The 16,458-nt window shown below is 44.1% G+C and overlaps 2 protein-coding genes across 10 annotated transcripts in view; one reads left to right on the forward strand and one right to left on the reverse strand.

Moving 5' to 3' along the window:
* Nucleotides 1-5,154, reverse strand: part of DEPDC5 (DEP domain containing 5, GATOR1 subcomplex subunit) — a 92,455-nt gene extending 87,301 nt beyond the window's left edge. For all 3 annotated transcript variants that reach the window (XM_045826774.1, XM_045826772.1, XM_045826773.1), the window contains exons 1-4: nucleotides 5,002-5,154; nucleotides 4,186-4,303; nucleotides 1,934-2,021; nucleotides 1,492-1,538 (exon numbers count right to left, since the gene is read on the reverse strand). In XM_045826774.1, the coding sequence (XP_045682730.1) occupies nucleotides 1,492-1,538; nucleotides 1,934-2,021; nucleotides 4,186-4,243 (193 nt within the window). In that variant the 5' untranslated portion in view covers nucleotides 4,244-4,303; nucleotides 5,002-5,154. The remainder of the gene's footprint in view (nucleotides 1-1,491; nucleotides 1,539-1,933; nucleotides 2,022-4,185; nucleotides 4,304-5,001) is intronic.
* A 175-nt stretch (nucleotides 5,155-5,329) lies between these two features.
* Nucleotides 5,330-16,458, forward strand: part of PRR14L (proline rich 14 like) — a 51,190-nt gene continuing 40,061 nt past the window's right edge. For 5 of the 7 annotated variants that reach the window (XM_045826764.1, XM_045826767.1, XM_045826768.1 and 2 more), the window contains exon 1: nucleotides 7,793-8,003. The gene's annotated coding sequence lies outside the window, so the exon portion shown is untranslated. Of the gene's footprint in view, nucleotides 6,114-7,792; nucleotides 8,004-16,458 lie in introns of those variants that run through there. The other 2 variants (XM_045826766.1, XM_045826765.1) reach the window with 2 other exon arrangements.

Raw genomic sequence — 16,458 nt, forward strand, 5'->3', positions numbered from 1 at the left:
GAAGGGTATGCTTAGGGTCTGGGTTTTACCGAAATCTTAACTCTCAGGATTTGGGTTTTACAGACTGTTTTCCCATCAAGTTGAAATATAAAAACGTAGCTGACATCAAGATCCTTTAAAGTAAATTAGAAGGATTTTTCCTTTTCTTATTTTTTTTTTATTTAAGGCATTACCTTGTTTGCTAACAATTAACATTTTGGCCCCTTGATCAGTGTGGTATAGTCGTGAGAGGAAAAAAGAAAGGATCTGCATCCAGAATGAATGAGCAGAGTCCAGGTTCTGGCTCCTCTGCCCACTGACTTCAGGCACACCAACTCGCCTGCTGAGACTAAGTCTCCTCACCCACTCAAGAGTGGGCAGAAATCACCTTCAGTCCTCCTGAGCCCACCAGCCTGGCGTCTCAGGTCCTCCGCCTGCCTCAGGTCCAGCTCCTACCACTGGGGCAGGAGGCCCCTCCTGGCCTCTTCTGTAGGGCCCCTCTTTCCCAAAACCCCACCCCAGAAACAGTGTTTTCCAGATACCTGCCTCTGGCCCCTTTCTGAGCTGCTGCTGCTCAGCCATGGGGCACGTCTGGGCTCCTAACAGAGGCCAGAGGGAGGTCTCTGCTTCCTTCCCCTGGCCCTACACTGCCTGGGCTGTGCTCCTCAAGACACTCCCCAGATGCACAGCCCTGGGGAGGAGGCAGCCCATCCTCCCGATTCTCTGCCATCCCCAGAGGTACCATGCCTGCCCTCTCCTCCTAGCTGCAGCTGAAGGCTTTAACTTTGCACACTTTGGGTCACAGTTACATCATTGTGCATTAAATCATCCGAATAAATCAAGAGGTCTCAAAAAAAAAAATTGATGGGAAGATAAAGAGAGATTACAAAAAGCTCCCAGGACAGTGCCTTGTACATGTTGTAGGTAACCATGAATATGTTTCTTTCCCTACCTCCCCCAGAGTAGGCACTTAACAAATGTTTTGTGCAAAAACATATTTAAGAAAGCATGCTTTGCCAACAATTGTTTTGGAGTTAAGTGTAAATAAAGCTTTATGTCTTCAGATTGATTTTCCTCCTGGCACTAAATTAAGATAATTTCTTCAGTGCCAGAGTGAGAGTGATTGACAGTTCTGATAGCAGACCTTTTTCTCTTTTTCAAGATTTCATTTATTTATTTATTTTTAGATAGAGGGACGGAGGGAGAAAGAGAAGGAGAGAAACATCAGATACACCCATAGGTTGCCTCTCACATGTCCCCAACCAGGGACCTAGCCCACACCGCAGGCATGTGCCCTGACTGGGAATTGAACCAGTGACCCTTCGGTTCACAGGCCAGCACTCAACCCACTGAGTCACACGAGCCAGGGCACAATTTTTTAAGAGGGAAGACAATTTGATAAGGAGAGAAATACAGTGGCCTCATTTCCTGAGATTGTGAAGACAGGTTTCTTGTAGTTTCTGGGACAATAAAGTATAAAAAATCTTAAGAGAAAATAAATGGAATTCTTACCTTTCTGTAAATCTTCCTTAAGTGACTTGACCTGCAAAAGTAGAGGGCTGGGGGGAAAAAAGCAATAAAAAGATAGGATGCTGTAAGCAGTAACTAAGTAGCTTTTTTTCACCCCCCAAACCCCAAAAGGCAAAGAGACCACTCTGGACATATTATAACTTGTAACAAGCACAACAATGGGAGAAAGTTCCCTTAGAAACAAATAAACTCTGCACCTGTGCTCAAAGAAATGGAAAAATGCTACAGAATTTTTCAGAGTTGTCATCTCAGCTTGAAAGAAAGAATGTACCACTTTTTAAAAGATTATTGGTTTATCAAATCTTAGAGGGCAGGATTATTCTCATCCAAGCAAAGAGAGGTCTCACCCTTCAAACCCCTTAAACAAAATATCATCTGGAAATAGCCACTCAGTCAGCTCCCTTGATCCTAGTCAGACACTCACCTGTACTCATCATTGGGGTGGGCAATCTCCACAATGTCTCCATGCTTGATGTGAGGAAACACTTTGGGGTTCACGACCAGCTCATCGTCTGAAAGACAATTCGGCAATCCCAAGCAGAAAACACACTCACTTGGGTGACAGGTTGTGGTGCATTTTCTCATGTTGGGTCCTCACAATCCGATCAGGTTTTGTATCATAGGACAATCCCTTGTACTTATCCAAAATTATTCAAAAATACTGTCTTAACGTAACCCTCACAATAAATCTTTGGACCTAGCAGAAGTGAGGAAATAATATAGGATAGGTAGACAGCTACTAACAACACAGCCAGGACTGAGGACTGACTGGTCCAGAGCTCCTTCTGTCTAAAGCCCACTACCTCTCATAAGTCATAAAAATCAAGCCAAATAAAATGCCCAGGACTTTGGAGGACAGCACCTGAACAGGGAAAGACTTCAGATATCAGTTTACATTAGGATCCAAGGAGATCCTTAGAATAAAGGGTGGGCATAATTTCATGTTTTGTTTTGTTTTGTTTTTACCCCTGCCCCTCATTGGGGATGGAGGAGAACTCTTTCAAATACAACATACTCAGAACCATAAAGATGGAATGATTTTTTTTCTTGTTTGATTTTTGGGGAAAGACATGGCCTTTAATTATCCTAAAATCATGACAAGTATATCTAGATTTCAAATATAATCGGACCCCATAAAAATTCAGCCTGGGAAAGCAATGCACTGGGTTAACCCCCAATTTTATTTGGTATACTACTTCCATTGACAGTTTTATGCCAAATTCCCTGTGAAGCCCTCCCCCAACTTCTATAGTCTGAATTGAGCTCTCTGAGCATGAACTCCCTTCTGCTTTATCATTTCCTTTTTGCACGTCTGTCTCATGGAGCTGAATGCCCCTTAGAGACAAGGGACTTGTCATATTCATAACCTTTATGTTTGGCACAGGTATGCCCCTAATATTTGTTGGGTGTGTATTTATAGTCTTGCAGGAAACTGCATACCACACTAGCTACCTTTGTCTTGTGGACATGAAAAAGCAGACTCATATACACTGTATATAATACTATACAGGATGGGGCAAAGGTAGGTTTACAGTTGTTTATATGGACAGCGGTATAATAATTAATAAATAATAATACAAGGATAAACTGTGTTTCGCATACTCACAGCTGTAAACCTCCTTTTGCCCTGCTCTGTATATACTATATCCTCATAACCTTCCCTCTACCAAAAGTTGTTTCTTTTGGCTAGTCGATTCTACTTTACCAATGTTTAGGCAGCATCAACTGCATATCAAATACAATATTAACAACAGCTTACGTATGTTAGCAAAAATTGTTTTAAATGCAGCATTGTCTGGTATATCCTTATCCTGGTAATAACAGTGGCTACATTTACTGAGCTGCATGAAGGGGCCTGGTGCTCTGCTAAATACATACATCATCTAACTTGCTCCCCACAACACCTTATGACATAGAAACTACTGCATTTCCTTTTTGGCAGTGTTCACCTTTGGTGCAAATGCATACCAAAATATAATTTTAGAAAGACTCACTGGGTTGTTAATTCCAATTGCTGAAGCAAATAAGGTTATTAGGAAAGAGGTAAAACTATTTATTTACAAAATAAAAAGTCTTATTACTGCCATCCTGTTCTGCAGATTTATAGACTCAAGGTGATAAGAGAGACAGAGAAACCATACTAAAGCACATGGATTTGTAGACAAGGTGAACTAAGGGCTTGCTGGAGGTCACAGGGAATGTTAGAGCAGAGCCGATCCTCGATCCTGGTTTAGTGCTGGACAACACACTGTGTGTGTTTCTGCCCCTTCTCCCTGTGCCTCAAAGCCACATAGTTTCATGCTTTGATCATATCTGTTTTATGCATATCGACTATTTCTCTCTCATTGAATGTAAGTTTCTCTTTTCTGCCAAACCAGTGCAGATTGAAATGTTATGGAACGTATACAGTAAACACGTAATAAAAAAAATACAAATAAAGGGTAGCAAACTGGTAAAATCCACAATGTTCTTTAAAAGTCAGAGGTGCAAATGCTTTTAAAAAAGGTCTGTGCTCCCCAGACCTCCTGCTAATTTTCTACTTGCTGCTTCACTTGGACAAGTTGCTTGTCTAGCCTCCACTGTCACATGGGCCAGACAGTGTGAAATTTCCAAGGCACTGGACACACCAGGACCTCAGCCAACTCACACAACTCCCAAAGACCAATCAATACTGACCACTGCCCCCAAAGCCCTTCTTGTGGATGACCAGTTTGTAGACCTTTGTTGTTCTCATCTTGTACTGGTTTTTCCTTCAGCTGTTCCAAGCTTGCAGGAGAGAAGTCATCTTGACGCCCTGCCATTGAAACACAAACAAAAGGGCTGTCACGCTTTTCCTTGCAATTGCTCTTTGATATTAAGCTACTGAAAATACTGGTATTGCTTAGCTGGGAGGTGGCACCAACCCTTGCATGAAATCACTCCTCCAAGGACAAGGATGGATGGAGAAAAAAAAACAGAACCAAAGAATCTGGGAACCAAGGAGAATTCAAGACAGGCTCTAGTCCAACCTCCAAGGAGACATTCTCTCTATCACACTCCCTAAGGGAAAACTTGTGTTGGATGGGGCACTCATTACCTTGCCTCTGTCTACAACAATAAAACTCTAATAATAAAGAGATCTTTAAGAGGTAAGCACACTTATTCAGTAGATGCGAAAAGTGTGGGCCAGAACAAGGGACTTGGCTAAAGTCATTGAGAGACTGAGAGACAGTCCCACAGTTCACGTTTTGCCGTCAATGTCTTGGGCAAATAGAGGATAAATGGGAGGAAGGCAAGGGTTCATTCCTCAAATCTCCGCCTACATAAACTCTCATCAGTTCCTCCCCCACAGACACTCATTTCACAGCTGAGTCCATTGAGGTTCAGAGAGGTAAAGAGTCTTGTCTAAGGTCACACAGCGGGATGGGGGGTGAGGCCAAGACTTGAACTGGAGCCTCGGGCCCCCTTCCTCTTGTTCCCCAAACCCGGGCCCCGGCTGGCAGCTCCACTCACCAGCAGCTCCGGAGCCCCTTCCCGCTTCAAGCCGGGGCAACGAGGATCGGACCCTCGCCAGGTTCCCCGCGTTTCCTTGGGACGCCCTACCTACGCCCGAACAGTCTGTGCAGCTTTCGTGCCCGAGCTCTAGGGGCCAACCCGCCCGCCCCAGGCAAGGAGCGCTCACCTGAGAACCCGCGCCGCTCCGGTGGCTCCGCCCCTAGGCTCCGCCCCCTTCCCGCCCATCTGCCCCGGGCCTCTCTGGCCCGGCCTCCGCCTCCTCTCTGTGTCCGCACCGCTTCCTCATCCGGGGCTTACGCCGGGGGCGGGGCCTCGTGTGCGGGCCCCCAGCTCCGGTTGCCCCTTGCATTTCCCGCTTGCTTGCCAGAAGACCGCCAGCTCTAGAGAGAAGTCTTTTACTGTCTAGAAGACGTTCCTAAACAGATCAGCCTGAAATCTTCGTTTCCAACTTGGTGACTCCCCCAACAAGCCAAAGTCGGGACAATCCACGGATCTATAAAGGGAATGTTATAGACCTCGTCTGGCCTCACCGGGCTACTGAGAGGCACAAGATAAGTTCTGGGAGAATTTTTATAAAATGCAAAGGGCCGAGCACGTGCGACTCCTGGGAAGTATCCATTTTGGGGGTCTTTTTAAGTCCAAACCCCAAATGATGTTTGTGCCTGTGTGGCTATGAAATAATAGCTTTAAATATTAAAACATAAATGTTTTAATAATAGCTACCATAGCTTTCACAGACATCCTTATGTAATCATCACATCTCCATTAGGTGGCAGATAATCGTGTTTCACACACGGGAAAACAGACTGGGGACACAAAACTCCTCGGAAGGAAGCAAGGATGGATCCTGACTTGGCTCTGAAGACTGAACTTTTAACCCGCATGCATCCTCATCTCACACCCAAGGGGGCTCAGCCTAAGCTCCTAGTGGTCGGGACATTTTTCTCTCCTTGAGGAGAAAATCAGAGCATTGTGGGCTGTGCCTCAACTGGCCAAAGACGTCTGACAAGTTTTCAGCTCCATCTGATTGGCCTATGGTTTTCGGGAAAATTCTAATGTTGAAAGAAAAATCCGTTGCATAGCACAAGGAGACGGGAGTGGCAAGACGAGTAAGAGCTTTCTTAAATTAAGCATCCATGCTTTTCAGGATTCACAAGTTAAATATTAAATCATTGTAATTTTTTATACATAAGGGAAACATAATCGAGTGAACTGCAACAGTTGCAAAGTTTTTAAGGGACAAAAATGTTACATGTAAAAGACTTTTTATGTTGCCAATTCAGGGACTCACCCAGATCCCCCAGGCTCTTTTCCGTTCTTAGCAGCAGTGACCGATGGGAAGTCCTTCCATCCCAGACGTAGCTAATGGGGTTCTCTCTCCCTGCCTCAGGAGAATTTGCTTTCTTCTCCTCAGAGATGTGCATAATGGATATCATCTTAGAAATGCAAATATCCCACTTTTTAATTTGATAAAAACTTGAGAAACACCTCAAACAAATTTTGAGATTTTTAAAACTTACCCAAAGCTGGTCAAGGTAAGGGGAGGCTGGAACTCCTGAAAACTCAGTGAACAAGATAAATATTTATTGAATGCAACCTTTTCAAATCAAAATTAATACAAAAATGTATGTTGTACAAAATAATCACATTTTGAAATAAAACAAGATCAATAATGGTGCTGTGCAGTCATATTAGAGCCAGAGGCAGAAGGGCAAACCAAAGTAACTGGGTTTCTCAAATGACCTTCAATAGACAAATACTTGCCTGAGAAATACCTAAGGAAGCAGATTCTGTAAACAAATGTTTTAAAGTGAATTTCTAGTTAATTCAGCCCAATATTGTACATCTATGTAGATGATATATGGACTCACAGACCGTAAACAATAGGGTTGGTATTTGAGTTTGTGTATCTCCAGCCTTAACTAAGCTGGGGAAAGCATTATCTTTGCTCTAGTGGCCCACACGTTGGTGGGTTCAGAGATACGTTTAGAAAAGGGAGGCTTAGCCCTGGCTGGTGTGGCTCAGTAGACTGAGCCCTGGCCTGTGAACTAAAGGTTCGCCAGTTCGAATGCCAGTCAGGGCACGTATCTGGGTTGTGGAAGAAGTCCCCTGTGGGGGACACTGGTGAGGCAACCCCACATTGATGTTTCTCTCGTCTTTCTCCCTTCCCTCTCTAAAAATAAATATATTTTTTTCTTTTTAAAAAGGGAGAATTAAAGTCTCCCAAACCTTTCTTCAAACGTCTGTTGTGTGTCTGCTTACTCAGGACACCGGTAGGTGCTGAGCAAAGAATGATGAACAAAATACACGAGGGTGGAAAGAGACAGACAATAAAGAATAAAGAGACGAAACAGGGCAACTTCACCTGGTGTTACAGCTAGGAATAAATTAAAAGCAGACACCTTGCCTTAAAGGACTGGAGGCAGAGAGGTAGCATTTAGATTTAGCGGTCAATGTGACAAGAACGGGGTGGGGGCACCTAAAACATTGATTCCAGTTGTAAAGATCTCTTGGGCTGCCACAGTGGAACGCGGTAGGCCGCGAGAGTTGCAGCGTCCAGGCCACAGAAATGGTGGACTGGTTCGGGGTATTGGTAATAGAGACAACCTCGGGGCCCTAGGGGCACAGCAAAAGTAAAAAGGTGTGTTCCGCTTTAAGAGTACGGGCCGCAGAGGCGGGTCAAAAAAGAAAAAAAAAACAAAAAACCCGAACCAAGCTAAAGCAGGGCAGGCGGCCCGACGCTGGAAGAGCAACCCAACGGGGTGCGCGCGCACCCTGCGGGGGCGGAACTTGGGCGAGCCCGCTTGGCTGTCTCAGACCCCGGATAAGGAAGTGCGGGGAGGAGGGGTGAGGACCATAGAGACGAAGAGGTGGCGACGGCCGGAGCGCCCCTGGGCTCTCTTAGCTCGGTAGGCTCAGGTAGACTTCGCGGCGGCTGGGCTGCGGCTGCAGAAACCGGGCTGGCGGGGCCGAGCGCGGGCCGCGGAGCAGGCCTCAGGGTAAGAGGCCGGGGGCGGGAAGGCTTAGGGTGCAGCCACCCCGCCCCACTGCACCCTAAGAGGACCGTCCACCGGGAGGTGCAGGTTGCGGGGGAGCCCGGCCCCCCCACTCTCTCGGGGTGCCGAAGGGAACCGAGGCTATGCTGCGGGCAGCGGAACGACCCGGGGAGAGGGAGGAGACCAGGCTCCGCGTCGTGAGGGGGAAACTGCTTCACCAAGTCATGGCTCCGACGGAGGCGAGATACTCGTCTTCAGCCTCGTTACGGCAGGAGACCCCCAACTTCCTTCGTGGAGAGCGACGCCCCTTGTCGTGGACGTACGCTGTTCCTCGGCTTCAGTGCGTTTATCAGCAGAGCAAGACCCGCTCGTGGGGTGCGAGAGGGAGATTTTGAACTTATTTTAAGGAGGGTTTAAGAGATAACCTCAAACAAGACCTTCCCCCCTGCCCCGCCCCGATTTGGTCAGCGCCTGCCCCCCAAGTGAAGAGCGAGACTCAACTTGCCTAAAAGTGACAGAGGGGATCTCCCTTCCCCTCTGGGAAAGACAGTCTTACTTTTCCTCCTTTATTTTTACCTTTACCCCGAGATCTAGGAAGGAAGACCCCGAATGTACTTGGCCGTGGTAGAAGTCAGCCTCTCTCCCCTCCCCCAGTCAGTACACGGAGTGAGCCTCGCTTCTCTTCCCCCACGTCTCCTGGTGTGCAGTGAGCTCCTTTCCTTGGCACGGTTGGCGTTTGCAGTGTGATTGTTGTTAGCCTGTGTCTCCCACTTCCCGTCTTTGTGACCTTAACGAATTAATTGCTTAACCTTTCTCACTCAGCCCATCTCTCATTTGGGTACTCTTTTCATGGAATTGCCATAAGAGGTAAAGGAGAATTTGTGTCAGTGCTTAGTACATAGTAATAACCTTTTGGTCAATTGTTGCTATTGCTGTTACTTAATTTGTTTTTTAAAAAGGAAACTAATATCATCCACAGAGAAACAGATTTTTCCATGCATGTCTTTTCTCACCATCCCCACCCCATCTCCCCCAAGCCCCAACCCCCATCGCAAGTATTCAAGCCAACCTTTCTCACGAGAAAGGAGGCTTTACCCCTGGGGTGGAGAAAGAGGCACTTCTAATCCTCTTAGATCCTACCATACTCCCCCAATTAACAAAGAGGGCCTCAATTAGAATAATCAGGAAAAAAGACTTTGTTTTTGGAAACAAGTCTGTACCCCAAGAGGTAGGGAAGCCAGCCTTTTCTTTGTTCAAGGAAGCTATCACTTCCTCACTGTTTAGAGATGTCCTCTCCCGCTCCCTCTACTTGCTCTAGCGACAGAAAAGCTTCCTTCTGTCCATTAGCCCCCTCCTTCAGAGAGGAAGATTCCAACTTGTTTCTCTTGCTCTCCCAAGAAAAATACCTTTGAGAGGAGGACTCCTTTTCTGCTGTATATTTAGGGCGGCACAGATGGTTTCTTTTCTCTTCCTTTGAAAAAGAAATTACAATCTTTTATGCAGAGAGGCTGTCAGTAGAAATCAGGAGCATTTTCACTCCTTCATTCCCTGTGTGGAGACAGGGATCCTTTTGCTGCATGCTAATAAAGGGAGGAAAAGGGAAACAGTGTTTGATGCTTTTGAGATTTCCTGCACACTCCATGTTGAACAGCTGGGCCCTGTTTAGTAAGTATACGGGCTTCCCTGCCCCACTTGCAGTTTGTCTCGAGATCCTGTTTAAAAGATTCTTCTTTCTCTGTCCTCAAGAGGAGGCCCCTTCCTCTGAATTCCCCCATGGAGGGATTGCCTATAGTGTCTCGATCTTTGGGAAAGAAAGCCCCTTTCTCAAGGTGAAAGGGGTGTTGTGAAATTCTGAGAGCCTGACAATGCTCACAATAGTATTGTGAGCATTGTCAGCGCCCAGTGTTATTAACTGTTCTTCTTTTTGTCAAGGGCAGCCCCTTTGCGCTGGAATTAAAGGGAGGGGAGCCCTTCAGACTCAGGATTATGGGGGCACATGGTTTTCTGTTCTGCTGTTTTCTTTGTTTGCTTCTTCCCCTTATTTTTTTCTTTAGTGCTACAAACTTTTCCCACAGAACTTTGGTTCTGAGGAATGTTTGAACAACTAAGTAAAAATTGTCACTTTGTCAGGTTTTTGGTTTTATGAAATGTATTCTAACGAGACTGAGAGATGCAGTGTTATCTTTCACTGGTTGTTTTTCCCCCTCTGGTTTATGTTATTTGGTGGGATAGGAATTAACCTTGCCAAGTTGCCTTGAAGACAAGTTAAAAGCTATCTTTTTAGTATGTAAAGTGTTCTTAAATTACCTCCCTTTGCCCTTGAGTGTTTTTAATGGAGATTAGTCTGAGCTCTGCACCACCATTGTTGGTATCTATAGGTGGGCTTTGCTGAAACGGTGAAATAGAAGTTTTACTTAGAGGGATTTTTATGAACAGCAGGACCTTTGAGATTATTCTGTTTACTTTGTTAATTTTACATGTGAAAAACTAGCCTGAAATACTTAAGTGACACATTGCAGGCCATGCAGCTAAGAGCGTGGCCAGATAGGGACCCTGGTCTCCCCACAGGGAAACCTGCACCTAGGCTGCTCCCAGCTCGGCTTCTGCATTTGAAACACAAAAATCTGGAGAGGATTGTTCTCAGTTCAAAAGAATGTCTTTTATTGGAAGAACTGCAGTGCATACTCTCTATAAATATCAGTCATTTTTTTTTCCTTTAGCAAAAAATCCATTCTCTAAACAATCTAAATCTTATCTGTGTTATGGTAAAGATGACAGGCCAATAGCAGCTGGCAAGAGTTGTTCGGGAATCTCTGGGTTACTTTTTGCTTATGCTAGATAATTATCTCTGGTGCCCTCACGCGATAGGTGGGTTATAAGTCATTAGTAAAGATTAAACCCTAAATCCCTGTTTACATTTTATAAGCATGTTTTACTCTTTCCTCTTACTTGAAGATATTTGACATTTAATGTAAAAACTTTTATAGTTGAGGCAGAGAGCTGACATTTGAGAAGATACTGGTAAAATAGTACAGTTACAGTTATTCTTTATAGGTACATATTTGGATCTTGGGAAATAATGTTTTAAAAAATTTTAACATCCCTGGCTGGCGTAGTTCAGTGGATTGAGCTCGGGCTGCGAACCAAAGCATTGCAGGTTCAATTCCCAGTCAGGGCACATGCCTGGGTTGTAGGCCATGGCCCCCAGCAACCATACATTGATGTTTCTCTCTCTCTCTCTATCTCCCTCCCTTCCCTCTCTAAAAATAAATAAATAAAATCTTTAATTAAAAAATTTTAACATGTTATACACACTCATTGTAAAAAAAAAAAAAAAGTACAACATACAGATAAGTCATTCATGATTCCGTCACCCATTGTTCCATCACTGTTGGGTTATATTCTTTCAAACGTTTTCTTGTATATTCTTCCACACATTTCCTATATATTCTTTCAAACATTTTTATATGCATATATATTTTACTAAAAAGATCCCTGATGTTTATGTAGTTGGATAAAGTAGCCCAGGCAGCTTTCTATGTAGAGATATATTTCTACACCATTTTTAAATGCTCCATTGTGTGCAGAGATTTAGTACTGAAGTATTTGCATGCTAAAATTGTGGGTGTTCTGTAGTCTTCTGGCATTACCAATATCTTGATAGATGGCAAAAAAAAAAAAACCATTGAAAAAAGAGTTTAGTGATGCGAGCTGGTGAGCTGAGAATCATTTTAAGCTGTTACTCTAGGCTTGCATCTAAATAGTATTCCATCTCTGAGGGTTCCAGCCAAGGCCTTGACTCAGCTGTTCTTGGTGGCTCAACTGCAGATTCCACTGAGATACCAGATTGGGCTAGGAGAATAAGGAGGAGGGAGTGTCTGTTTGGCTTTGACAGCCAATTTGTCTAGTTGTTGGACAGGTTGAAATTCTTGGAATTACCCCCTTGAAAATAAGGGAGAGCATTGAGAGATAGGATAGTTCTGTGGGTTTTGGCTTTTGTAAATTGGAAGTTATCTTTCAGTGACCAAAGCGTTTAAAGTCGTTTTGGCCAAGGTGAGCTTACAGTGTCTGTGGAGGCACATGGAGGGTAAAGGCGCCATTTCTCCTGAGGAATATTTTGAACTCTTCTATATGATTATCAATATTGCCTCTTTGTGATAAAGATGGTTAGCAAGTGTGTATTTTTGCATGAGTTCATGTTCAGAAAAAAATCTTGAATTAGGACCATGGGGATGGAGAGGAGTGGGATTTGTTAGAGGAACTGATGGATCTGAGTCTGCAGGCTGCCAAGTGCTAATTGAAAGGCAAGTGGAAATTCAGATATAGTTTGGGGATTCAAGCCTGAGCTCTAGGTTAGTGGGGATGTCATTACTGAGAGGGGTAACAGGGTCAAAAATAAGCATGTAAGTTTACTGAGGGCCTTTTATTCATTCTTGTTCCTCATAACTGTTTGCATGTAGTAAGGCTTAATTATTTGATGGATTGACTGGACTGTTTTAGGCATGTTAGGTTTAAGGGGTGCCATCCTTATGAGTAAAACTGGTCAGGATCTTGAAAAAAGGGATAGGTTTCTCTTGTTTTTCATCAGATTATTTTTTAAGTATCTTTTTAAGATTTTTCACTTATTTATTTTTAGAGAGGGAAGGAGGAGAGAGAGAGAGAGAGAAAGAGAAAGAGAAACACATCAATGTGCGGTTGCTGGGAGCTGTGGCCTGCAACCCAGGCATGTGCCCTGACTGGGAATCGAACCTGCGATGCTTTGGTTTGCAGCCCGTGCTCAATCCACTGAGCTATGCCAGCCAGGGCTCATCAGATTATTAAAATACAATTTGTGCACCATATGATTCAAGAACTTAAATTATAGGATTTGGTGGATTTTAGCATAGTCAAATGCAGCTATTACTATCAATTTTATTATTTAAAGATTTTATTTATTTATTTTTAGAGAGAGAGGAAGGGAGGGAGAAACATCAATGTGTGGTTGACTTTCACACCCCCCCAACTGGGGACCTGGCCCACAACCCAGGCGTATGCCCTGACTGGGAATCAAACCAGTGACACTTTGGTTCCCAAGCTGGCACTCAATCCATTGAGCCACACCAGCCAGGGCTCTATTTTACTTTTTAAAATTTTATTTATTTGTTTGTTTATTTATTTATTTATATTTTTAGAGAGGGGAAGGGAGGGAGGAAGAGGAGGAGAGAAACATCAATGGTTGCCTGTTGCATACCCCAAACTAGGGACCTAGTCCACAACCCAGACATGTGCCCTCCCTGACCACCCACTGAGCCACGCCGGTCAGGGCACTACAATCAATTCTAGGACATTGTTATTGATCCCAAAACATTCTGTCCATTAGTAACCACTCTCTATTTCTCTGCCACTCCCAGCACTAAGTAGCTACTAATTCACTTTCTGAGTCTAGATACACCTCCTCTGCACATTTCGTGTAAATGGGATCTCATGATATGTGGTCTTTTGTGACTGGCTTCTTTTCCCCCCCATAATGCTTTCAAGGTTCATCCACGATATATCATAAATCAGTACTTTATTTCTCTTAATAGTTGAGTAATAGTCCATTGTATGGCTAGATCATATTTTATCAGTTCATCCAATTAATGGACATTTGAGCTTTTTGCACTTTTTGGCTTTTACAAGTAGTGCTACTGTGAACATTCACAAAAGTTTTTGTGTGAATATGTGTTTTTGGGTCTATAACTAGGAGTTGGCTTGCTAAGTCCTGTGGTTACCCGTGCCTAGAGGTATAGTTTTGAGTCATCCTCATAGGAGAGACCCTGTAAGAAAAGGTGAGGTCATCGAAAAAGTGAAGCCTGAAAACAGAGGTGTATCAAGGATCAGACTTGCGAGAACGCGGCCCTTCAGTGGCGCACAGAGCAGGCAGGTGGGCAGACCCCCGGAGCCCATCTCCACCAGCAGAGCTGCTCCGCACAGTGTCTCACGCTGCAGCGACCTTCCAGGCTCTCCACAGGACAGGGCAATAGTAGGTTTGTAGCTGTGAGTGTGTAAACAGTTTATTCCTGTTGTATCATTTATTAATGTATTATTTCCCATGTGAACAAATGCAGATCTACTTTTGCCTCACCCTATATATTGTGACAACAAAAAACTCTATTTTGTTGCTGAAAAGTGGAAACTGAACCAAATTAAAATTGAGCACTTCCTACCTTTTGGGGGGGGCATCAAATAGCAATTCTGCATTATCTCTGTTAACCCCTACATACACATGTACACGCATGAAATGGCCTGAAACCTCAAGTGCCCCCAGAAATATCCCGGAGCTGGAGGGAAAAGGGAAAGGCTATAGCCCCAAAAAGGATGCATTTCTCTAAGCACTATATAAGTCTCACTTGATTCTCGCCATACTCTTTGCTTCTTTTTTGGATTCAAGCTGCTTTTTTTTTTAAGATTTATTTATTTTTAGAGAGAGGGGGAGAAAACATCATCAGTGTGAGAGAGAAACATCACTCGGTTGCCTCTCCAGCCGGACACCTGGCCTATGATTCAGGCATGTGCCCTGACCAGGAATTGAACCAGCAGCCTTTCAGTTTTCAGGCCAGCACCCAGCCCACTGAGCCACACACCAACCAGGACAGATTGAAGTTTATTTATCAGCCTTCCTGTGTTATCTAAAGTTTGTGGGCCAGCAGCCTGATTTCCTATAATTTCTAGTGTTTAAGTAAGTAGTGTAGCATTACATCCTTTTACATTTGAATAGGGTCCCTTAAAAACACTAAGGGCATCCAGTGGATGAAATCATACGAACGTGAATAAACTATCCACCACAGTTTAGAAAACCAAGAGAAAGGCAGAATGGTCCAGAATGAGGGGACCTGTTGTCTGTTCTTCCTCAGCCCCAAGCTTCAGTCCAAATAGCACAGGTGAAAGGGTGGGATCTTCCGTTAACCCAGGAGCACTCAAAGAGTGAATGCTTCTTCCCTTGGAGACAGAGCATGTGTCTCTGTGTAAGTGACATCTGTGGGTTCCCCCAGGTAATCAAGGTAGGAACAGAGACAGAGACCAAGGACACTGGGTTGTAAGGATTCACATGGTGTGTTGGAAAGCCCCTCCTGTCCAGAAGTCTGGCTGTGCTCAGTGAAGAGAAGGTGAGACAGTTCAATAGCCAGCGCTGGATTTTACTGGCATGTAATATGTCCATTTGGGGTAAAAGCTGGATGTTAGGAAGTTGTAGGAGTAGAAATAGGAGGACTTTCCGAAACATCCTTCCCTGTGTGCTTTTTAGCTGAAGGGATATGCCCACCAATACCTCCAGTAAATCCTTGTTATAAACTGTGAGTTGCTGAATATTTCTCATCCTTTCTCTTCTTATTTCAGGTTAGGGAAGGCATCACGAATGAAAGCATGCAGTTTGTTATTTGGTTAACTGATCTCCACCTTGGTCAGGTCGAAATGGATTTTATGAAAACTGCACACATTATTGGTAGACTAAAATGGAAATGTTATGATGCACCAGGAAACCTTGGTTGTGATGGTACCATTTCCTAGCTCTGCATAAATGAGTGTGTGTGTGTGTGTTTTGACTACTTTAATCATATAGTATGATGAACTACTTAGATACAGATATTATTATTTCAGCAAGTAAGCTGTGTTCCCATCGCCCAATACAAGAAATTAAACATTCCCATTTCAAATGAAGTCCCCTGAGTATCCCCCTTCTTCTTCTCAGATAACTGTAATATTTGAGGCAGGTCATTTTTAACCTCTTCAGGTGTGACCTTAAAGATTTTTAAATTTATCTTTAGAGAGGGAAAGGGAGGGAGGAAGAGGGACAGAAATATCTGTGTGCAAGAGCTACATTGATTGGACACCAATCCGTTGTCTCTTGAACGCCCCCCACTGGGGACCCGCCCTGCAACCCAGGCATGTGCCCTGACTGGGAATCAAACTGGTGACCTTTCGTTTCACAGCCCGGCACTCAGTCCACTGAGCCACACCAGCCAGGACTTCTGGTGTGATTTTAAGGTCTATAACGGGAAGATGATAGCTGCCCTACTCAGCTCACAGGTTTATTGTGAGAATCACATGAGTGGTATCTGTGAAGGCACTTAGAAAATCTCAAGATGCTGAATAAAAGTCAGGAAGGATTCTGCTAAAGAGCTGGTTTCGTAGTGTCTTGTGCCATAGATACAACTCAAGTATTTGGTGAGCAGTGAAGGAATGGAATTCCATTTTCTCTAGATCTTTTTTCAGAAAGTATCTTAATGTGATTCACATTAGACACTTGAAGAGAAAAGTACTTAATGAAAAAGGGTCACTTCTCTGACATAGCTACTGTATATGAACGGTTGAATCTCTGTGATAGTCACGTGGTGTTTCTGCATCTGATTAGTGATAACATGGTGGAGTGGGACGGCACAGAGATGTCTTTGAGGGAGGCTGTCTATTCAGGTAGGGCTTCGAGAACGGGTACCCTAAAAGG

This window comes from Phyllostomus hastatus, unplaced genomic scaffold, assembly GCF_019186645.2.
Source record: "Phyllostomus hastatus isolate PE091 unplaced genomic scaffold, TTU_PhHast_1.1 phas_scaffold_760, whole genome shotgun sequence".
Classification (NCBI taxonomy): domain Eukaryota; kingdom Metazoa; phylum Chordata; class Mammalia; order Chiroptera; family Phyllostomidae; genus Phyllostomus; species Phyllostomus hastatus.